Source organism: Argentina anserina, chromosome 5, assembly GCF_933775445.1.
Source record: "Argentina anserina chromosome 5, drPotAnse1.1, whole genome shotgun sequence".
In the NCBI taxonomy this organism is placed as follows: domain Eukaryota; kingdom Viridiplantae; phylum Streptophyta; class Magnoliopsida; order Rosales; family Rosaceae; genus Argentina; species Argentina anserina.
The window spans coordinates 12,324,541-12,333,894 of NC_065876.1; the positions used below are offsets into that span (position 1 = coordinate 12,324,541).

Below are 9,354 nucleotides of genomic sequence, written 5' to 3' on the forward strand. Positions count from 1 at the left end.
CTAGGAATATTGGTGCTGGTGGTATTATAAGAGATCATCATGGTCATTGGTTGAAGGGTTTTCAAATGAATTTGGGAGTTGGTGATTTTCTTGACGCTGAAACTTGGGCCCTCTACTTTGGTCTTAAACTTATTGCCAAGCATTTTAATGCTGCTGTGGAAATTGAAACTAATTTCAGCTGTTCTGGTTCAGCTTATGCAGATTGACAAGTTTGATTTGCACCCCCTTGGCTCTTTACTTGATGGTTGTTCCTCTCTCATGTCTAAAATGCAGAATGTCAAGATCTCCCATATCTTAAAGGAATGTAACATGGTGGCAGACTCTCTGGCCAAAATCAGTATCTCTCATGGCTTAGGTCTGATCATCTTTGATGACCCTCCCGTGCATGCTACTCAAGCTTATCTTGATGATTTAGCTGGTTTGTCTAGAGTCAGGAGATCTGGAGTGTGTTCCAACATATAAGCTCTCTTTGATTCTTTTTACTTGGGCCTTTTAGGTCCCCATTGTAACCAAAAATAAATAAATAGTTTGAGCTGAATGTCGGAGGCTTGTTTTGCTGGAAAGGCGTCAAAATCTACCTCTCTTCATTCTGCATTTTAGTTGTACAGCCTAATTCTTGTTTCTTTGTTAGCAAGTAATGATTTGGATACTGAAATTTCACTCTTATTTAGTTTTTATCATGTCGAGAGTATCAAACTAGCTGCACTAAATTGGTGACAACTGTAATCGCAGAATATCATAGTGTTGTACATCAAGAAAAAAAAACTAAATATAATGGGAGTTTTCAGGGTTGAATTTGGAGACCTGTCGACTTGTTATTGGCTACAGTTAGTCATATTTACTGGCATTTTAATTGTTTGGAATATAATTACTTGTTTCTTTTATGTAAATGAATACACGTCTTGTTGCTAGCTGAGAGTACCAGCCATGGCAGACAGAGAGGGTCTCCTTGGCCGTTCCCGGCATGCCTCTTCCGGCCACCGTTTTCCGAGTATCTTTGCCGTTCTCTTTATTTTTGTCTCAATTCTCTCCATTTCTCTCATCTTTCTCCCAAAGTCTGATCACCCGGAGACTTTCAACGACGACGAGGAACACATGATTCGCATCATTGAACCAGAGTCCGACAACCGGTGGAGTTCACTGAACCAGAGCCAGCAGAATAGGTACATTCATAGTTAGTGTCTTTGTTGTTACGCTGTTTAGAGTTTTGTCAGAATAATCCACCCAACGTGTTCGATCATATGCCTCTTTGGATTTTCGTTCATCGATTTCGTATGTGAATCAGTGCGTAGATTATTAATGTGGTTGGTAAAATATTATTAGATATTGGTTGTTTGTTGATCCTACAGAAGTGTTTCTTTATTTGAGCGTATAGTGAGATTAATTGCAATGTTTAACTGTTTGAATCATGAGTTTTTCAGGGTTCGGAGTTACATTAGCAACCAAACGGAGGTTGGTTTTACCATCATGAAGGAGCTGCTTCTGGATACTGAAGCCAAGAAGAAGAATATGGTGTTCTCGCCGCTGTCGATTCACATGCTTCTCAGCCTTGTAGTGGCCGGATCAAACGGCGCTACGCAAGATCAGTTGCTCGACTTTGTTAAGTCCAAGTCCACTAATGAGCTCAACAAGCTAGCCTCCACCCTTGTGCCTCTGTTCTATGCGAATGGATCTCCAAATGGCGGGCCTAGCTTGTCGTTCACCAATGGTGTTTGGCTAGACAAGTCTCTCCAGATCAAGCCTTCTTTCAAACGGGTAGTGGATGTGGCTTACGGGCTGCCTTGAAGCAAGTCGATTTCAAGGGAAAGCCGGATGAAGTTAGAAAAGAAGTAAATTCATGGGCCGAGAAGGAGACTAGTGGCCGGATCAAACATATTCTTGCTCCTGGCTCAGTTGACAGCCAAACTAGGCTGATTCTCGCCAATGCACTATACTTCAAAGGTAATTGGGAGGTTGAGTTTTATACATCAGAAACAAAGGAGTATGATTTCCACCTTCTCAATGGAGACTCAGTTAGGACTCCTTTCATGAAAAATTCTAAACGACAGTATGTAAGTGCTTTCGACACTTTCAAAGTCTTGAAACTCACTTACAAACAAGGTCAGGATCGTGAGAAGCAATTCTCCATGTATGTGTTTCTTCCAAATGAAAGAGATGGGTTGCCAGATTTAGTTGAGAGACTTTCATCCGAGGCTGGGTTCTTAGATCGCCATGTTCCCCCTAGACAAGTTAAGGTTGGTAACTTCAGAATACCAAAGTTCAAATTTTCTTCTGAATTTGAAGCTTCGGAGGTCCTGAAAGCTTTGGGATTAAATTTACCTTTTGTTGCTGGAGGTTTGACAGAGATGGTGACCTCTCCTTTGGGTGGCGACCTATCTGTTTCCAACATAAAACAGAAATCATTCATTGATGTTAATGAGGATGGTACAGAAGCTGCTGCTGTTACAGTTGCTCTTATGGTTGGTTCAAGTTGGAGTGGTCATGTGGAGAAGCCGATAGACTTTGTGGCAGATCATCCCTTCCTTTTTCTTATCAGAGAAGAAACAACCGGGTCAGTGTTGTTCGTTAGACATATCCTCAATCCCTTTGCAGATTGATAAATGAAATTACTATCTCTCCTAGACCTTTTATATCATTAAGCTGATATTAAACTAGACAGGTTCAGCTCAATGTAAATTAGATCTTCTGGTATTAAAGTATTGTTATAAGGTAAAGCTTTACAGAGTACCATGTTATTTCTCCTGGTCAATTGATAATTTTCTCAACCTTGTTCTGTTTATTGTATTTCGACGGTGTATTAGGTTTTCAATTTTATTGTTTATAGCACAACCAAGGGTTGCGAAAAAGTATTCCGGTTATATTGTTAACCTGATCAGTACTATAAGTTGTTATCTCACGCCCATAATTCATGTCTTGGGGAAATAGCTCTGCACTAAAGCCTAATGATGACAATTCGGCCAGCAGTTTTTTTTTTTTTTTTTGGAGAATGATCTGGTCCCTAACTCTTTGTGATCATCAATTTTAGAAATGAGTTATATCAAGATCTTAAACTTTTAATAGGCAAATTTGATAAACCAAATGTAAAACACCATGTATGGAAGTCATCTCCTACTGAAGATAAGGATACTCCTAGATCAGATAGGATTAATAATTGGATAGGGTTTTACATTGTGTGGGGGGGTTTGTTCTTGAATTGTAGGATTCGACTCAATAATTCTGTGTTTTGGTAACGTTTTGGGAAGTACGAATTTGTTGAAGTCAGGTAATAGTCCGAAAGCTGTTTGGGATTTTGTTTGTTTGTTATTGATGGAGACACTGTTAGCAGTCTGTGGTCCTCTCCTATTTCATCTGGTATGAATTTCAGTGATAAGAGAAGGTACAAATCCACAAGGTACAATTCATTCTTAAAAAAAAATCACAAGGTACAAATTATTCACAAATAACGGAATAACTGAAACTAGAGCCTCCAGTTGATTTCATGTATATATCTTATTATTACTCGTGATGGAATGTTACATGTTCATGTATGTTATACGAATGTGACATGGTTATATTGGGGACCTCATAATTGGCTTGTAATTCTGTGAGTTCTCACTGGAAGTGGTTACTGTCAATGTGTCCCATTACCAGATGATCAACTAAATAAAATGTTGAAATATAACAGCTAAATATCTGGCACCCTTATTTCTTATGGAACTGCAGTATAAAGAAGAAAGCTTATGGATACAATCAGAATGTAGAATTCTATCAACCACATTACACATTTGCCTAGTACCTTCTAGTCTAGTCATTTTTTTCCAGCAGTAGCTATGATGAAGGGGGCCAATTGATTTTTGAGTATATAACAATACACCTTATAATTTCAGCCCCGCCAGATGCTGTGTCTCTTTGCTTCAAAGGCTGCTCCATCATTAAGCATGTCCTGAGCATCAGTCTCCATTCCAAGCTTTGAGAGCGCCAGGGCCTGCAAGTAGAATGCAGTTGGCCACTCTGGTATGCAAACCTGGGCCTGCATGGCATCTCTCAAAGCGAGTTCTGCTTGGCCATTCATTAAGTAGGAGAAGGCTCTTCTTGCAAACACAGTTGCAGAAGGAACAGACATCATACCAATCAACTGTTTGTCAGAAAAGTAAGGTTATCCTTGAATACTCAGGTAATTTTAAAAAAAAAACTTTAAAATGTTGACTTCACCCGGATGCACATAATGTGATGAGGAGATCATAACTCAGATATCTGAGAAAAAAATGGCAAGGTTCCTTAAAAAAAAAAACGCAATGTTATTCTGCTTACTAGGCACCAACCATTTACATGTACCAGTGCATGGTGCATATATATTATATATATTCTGGTGTTAATAATTGAAAAGTCATTAAAACAGCAGGAAAAGTATGTAGATTGAGCACATGCAATCATTCTAATCTTAATATAAAACTTGGACAGATAAGAGAAAACAATGCATGTACCTTGGAATAATACTCTATTGCATTCTTGAAATCCTTGTCTCTAAATGCAATATCTCCAAATTTTTTTGTGTTCAACATGTCTTGGACCTGCTGTGTCCATTCTTGAAATGAAAGCTGCAAAAACAATCACTGTAAGAGACGAAATGAAGTGAAACTAGACAACTTAAAACTCAAGATGAAAACAACAATTATGCATATGGGAACGTTTGATGGGGCGACTATAGCATTGGGAACCTGAAGCCTAAATAGACCTCCCAAACAATGCATTCATGGATTTTGGTTGGATACTAACGATATATAAATGGAGATTGATACTACATAATGTACCCACATTTTCAATAGATAAAAGTCTTAAACTAGAGATCAATAACTTGAATTCACTACTCATGTATATGTTGCCAAAAACAGAAATTCCAATACGTGTGAATTGCAAGGTTTGTTGATATTGAGATAAAAAGACCTGCAGACTATTCGAGAACTTGCTCTTAGACAGTCATGCTATACGTTCCAAGTTAATAAATGTACCTCATTTTCTGCACCTTCTTCATCTCTATAACCTGTTTTTAGCAGAATATCATGGACATCACTAAAATCCATCCTTGCACAAGCCTTGCCCAGAGGAGAAAGCATGGTTGGCACCACAACTGTATTTTTGTTATTTGGGAGGCCCATTAAAACATGAGATGCCACCTTAAAAACCAATATGACAATTAGAACAAGTAAAGGAAACAAAGGAGAAGACAGTATGAAGCAAAGTAGAGGGTTTCCACATCACACACAAATATTTGAAGATAACAGAATTGATCACCTCTTTCTTTTGGAGAGGTGCTACAGCTGTGAGAAGACACTTAATATCTCCCCTATCCCTAGCCTCAGACTGAAGACATTTGGAAGCAAGTTCAACCAATTTGGTAGCATCATCATTCTCATACTTTCCTTCCAACGATGAATCCATCAACAACAATACATTCTGTCCCCTTATGAGATCTAGTGCCTGAAAGATATAGTGATCCCTCATCATTTATTTGAGAAATAAAAAATAAACCAAAACTGCGTATCCATGTCGATGTCTGTCTCGGCCACAGATTATATCCAAAAATGTACCAAATAATTGAGTAATCTATTGTGATACCCTACTGAAAAAATGTAAGGGAGGTAATGAACCAGAAACCCAAAATTCTATTATAAAAAAAAGTAAAATAAATATTAAAAAAAACAATGCATTTGAATCTCTTAACCAAAGGGGTATCACTGAGAGCCAGATTATTAATTTTAAAATAAACTTAATGAGCCTAAACGGTTTGTGGAATTCAATTCTTTCTTTCCTTTTTCCACGAAAGAAAGTATCTTGTCGTGAAAATAAAAAACAAATAGTATCACTGAAACCAAAACATATCAAAATTATAAACCGTGCTTATGTAAAAAGTAGAAACAAATGTGAATAAATTTCGTGACAATGACACTTTAATCATCATAGTTGTATGGAGTGCTAATGAAAATTCAAGCAGTAGCAACCCAAAGAAGCAGTAGATTCCAAAAACAAAAAAACATAGTATAAAGAGCTAGATATATAAACCTGAGATCGTGCGGTAAAAAAACATAAATAAAGAGAACATCTCTCACATAAACTATGCACCTGAGCTGTACACAGCATAGGAACTATGCACGGAAAATGTCAGTGAATTCACATAAGATAAAAATAACAAAAGCCTACACTACACAACAAGAACAACGTAAAGGATTATGGATTGATGAAATGGAATTCCACATACATGGAGCGGAGGAATATGTTTTCCACTCAAAAGGTCCAATAGGACAGTTCCATAACTGTAGATAACACTCTCTGGGATGACCCTGCCTGCAAAAAAATTTAACACTAGTCAAATATACTAAAAATCATCTTCTTACCTATACAATGTCTATACCATTTCCTAAATTTCAAGTTTTAAAACAAGATAACAAACTAAAAATTGATATTTATTACTGTAACAAAAAATTTCCTTGCACCAAGAGAAGATAATTTCCATATATCAAGGTGTACTTTATCTCATGGTAACTGTAAGACCCTTTTATTGTTTATCACATGTGAATTACAAAATTATAATCATGTACTTTAACCTTCAACAGAATCTTGTGTTCATCTCTACAAAAACATTTCTGATCTCCGTAACAACAGTAATTTTACCTGTCCGTAAAAACTCAGGCGGAGTGTAAGCTAAATTAGTACTGTAGCTTTTTCCATCGCGGCTGTTTTTCATGAGGCCAAAACTAGACAAGCGAGGGTCACCATCCTGACAAAAAATTGTACGTCAGTTATAATCTGGAAAGAGTTGATACATTTAACGTAGAAATATTTAATATTTTGACATTAAAGTGCCTGTCTAAGCAAAGGGAAAGACTAGCACTGATCCATTTTGGTGATAATCTAACATTGAATGCAATAGGAAGCATTAAATGTTATAATAAAGACTACAAACCGATAAACTCATCAGAGCTCAAATTTGAGATAAGTTTACCCTGCATCCCCTTATATGTTGGGAAGATCGAGCAAACGTTGGCCCAGAACAACTATTTTAGCAGAATTTGAATAGTTGTTTAAAGGCATGGTTATTTTGTCCTTTTCCCATTTAAATTGTGCCAAACTTCTTCGTGCAGTTTATAAGAAAAATGAACACTGGCATGCAAAATGTAGAGTCTAGTGCATTAATTTGAAGGCAAAAGAATGGCATTCATAATCAACTCAACAAAATAACTGAGTTCTTCATTACAAATTCACAAGCATACCTCGTCAAATAGAACTCTATATGCATTCAAATCATGATAGATCTTCCGATTTTCTGTGTTACAATGATCAAGTGCCTGGACAATATAATGCGCAACTCTGACACGCATTTCCCATGGCAATGGCTGCTTATCCCCTAAAAGAAATCAAAAGTAACCATTATGAGATTGAGAAGAAACCATAATACCATGAGCAGGGGCATCTGCAGCATTTCAATTATTGACCACTAAAAAAGTGTTATCAGCGTAGTCATATACACTAAGATTGGTTACAAAAGATTTTATTTTGGGGATCTAAAATAATGAGATTTTTCAGAAGCTTCTACCTGCTACATTTGTGTCAAAGGAGGGGCTTTATCTTATGGGTGCAGAAAAGTGCTGGGTTAAAGCAAAAAGAAAAAGAGGAAAGAAAGGTTTACCCTGCTGAGGCACATAAAGTGTTTGGAAAAAAGACCAAAGCAAAAAGAAGATGGATTACAAAGTTTTGTATAGCATAAGAATTTAGCAAATCCATGATGTGCACTGAAAGTAATGAGAGAGAGAGAGAGAGAGAGAGAGAGAGAGAAGAGTGGCAATACAATGAAAGAGATGCTTGGAAAGAGTATCATTGGGCATGTACTGAGCCACCAAGAGGCGTTCTTCTCCTTCAGCACAGCAACCAATCAGATTCACTAATCTCTTATGCCTCAACTTCCCAACTCCCGCAGCCTCAGCCTGCCCAATCATAGGCAATAACATCAGACTCAATGCCAAATTAATCCAATATTGCTATAAGCCTACAGGGTTGTTTGTTTTTGGAAACAAAAAGAAAAATCACGGAAAAATAGAATATCCAATGCAGTTGGCTTTAAATCTTAGTCTTCTGCCATCATTACCAGATCAATACAGAACAAACGAAAACCCAAAAAGGAACATAAACATTGAATGTTCTGTTACAAAAGTATTCATCATTTCTATCTAAAAAAACTTCCTTTTTGGTTACTAAAAGTCTAAAACTATCCTTTTCCCTAATTTCCTCGCAAATCAAAAACTAAAGAAACGAATTTTGGTGCTTTTACCACAAACTGCTGAGCGTCAGGCCAAGACTGCTTGGAGAAGCGTTTAACAGCAACAAGGCGATTGTTTTCAAGCTTCCCTTTGTAAACTACATTTGGGGCTTTCTCGCCACTCTCGGAAACTATGAACTCTGAGATGAACCCATTCGTGGCCTTCCTCAGCTCGTTTAAACTGTACTCCTTAAACGCCGGGACTTGGTCCCCAACTTCAGCTTGATCCCCATCAGCTTCAAAAAGATCAAAAACCACAAAGCCATCAGCTTCAAAAATCCAAATCAAGAAACAATAAGAAAATGAAGCAAAAACCCATCAAGGAGACAAGTACCCGGGTCGGGTTTGAGAGGCTCGGGAAGAGGAGAGGGGTCGTCGGGGGAGTGGAGGTGGGCGGTTTTGGACTGTAAGCAACCCATTTTTCAGTGGTGCTGGAGTTGAAAGTGAGTCAAGGTTACATAGAAGAAGAAGAGGAAGAGGAAGAAGGAAGGAAGAGAGAAATGGAAGGTGGTGTTGGGTTTTGGAAGGTGAGAGGGACAGAGAAAGGACAGGGGAGTGTTGATAGGGAAAGTACTGCAGTGTTTTGAGGTGCAGAGAGAGAAGGGGAAAAAGGTGAGAGTGACCGAGTGAGTTGAGTTGAGACTAGTTTGAAGTGAATCTGTGGAAAAAGAGACGAGTGTGGGTGATGTACGTGATGGATCTGTCGTGACTCACATGCTTGGTTAGACTGGGAGAGAAGTTTCAGTTTCTGACTCTGTGGGTGGCTGGGGTCACTTGCCCTTACATTATGTGCATTTTTATTCTTGATCATTAATTCATTATATGAGTTAATGAATAATAAAATTAGAATATTTCACCTCAAAACGGTTATTTTTAGTGAGGGCTGATTTTGGCACATCCAAAATTACAAACTACACATCATCTTTATATTTTAATAATAATTGTTCCACCATCTCTTCTCACTTCCCATTAAACCTTTGAATCAGACCAATTTTTTCTTTCTTTTCCCCAGAGGCCAAAACACCCAACTCAAAAATAAGAACCGGAAGGGTCACCATAGATGT

General features: G+C 37.8%; 1 protein-coding gene and 1 pseudogene across 1 annotated transcript; one reads left to right on the forward strand and one right to left on the reverse strand.

Annotated features, from left to right (window-relative positions):
- Positions 1 to 937: 937 nt before the first annotated feature.
- Positions 938 to 2,764, forward strand: LOC126795100 (serpin-ZX-like; annotated as a pseudogene).
- An 816-nt stretch (positions 2,765 to 3,580) lies between these two features.
- Positions 3,581 to 8,896, reverse strand: LOC126796253 (serine/threonine-protein kinase BSK2). The gene is made up of 10 exons (XM_050523035.1): positions 8,625 to 8,896; positions 8,303 to 8,526; positions 7,823 to 7,958; positions 7,248 to 7,381; positions 6,649 to 6,754; positions 6,236 to 6,321; positions 5,272 to 5,457; positions 4,989 to 5,153; positions 4,464 to 4,577; positions 3,581 to 4,114 (listed from the first exon to the last, which is right to left on the reverse strand). The coding sequence occupies exons 1-10, from the start codon at positions 8,707 to 8,709 to the stop codon at positions 3,863 to 3,865; spliced, it is 1,488 nt and encodes a 495-aa protein (XP_050378992.1). The 5' UTR covers positions 8,710 to 8,896; the 3' UTR covers positions 3,581 to 3,862.
- Between the last annotated feature and the right edge of the window lie 458 nt (positions 8,897 to 9,354).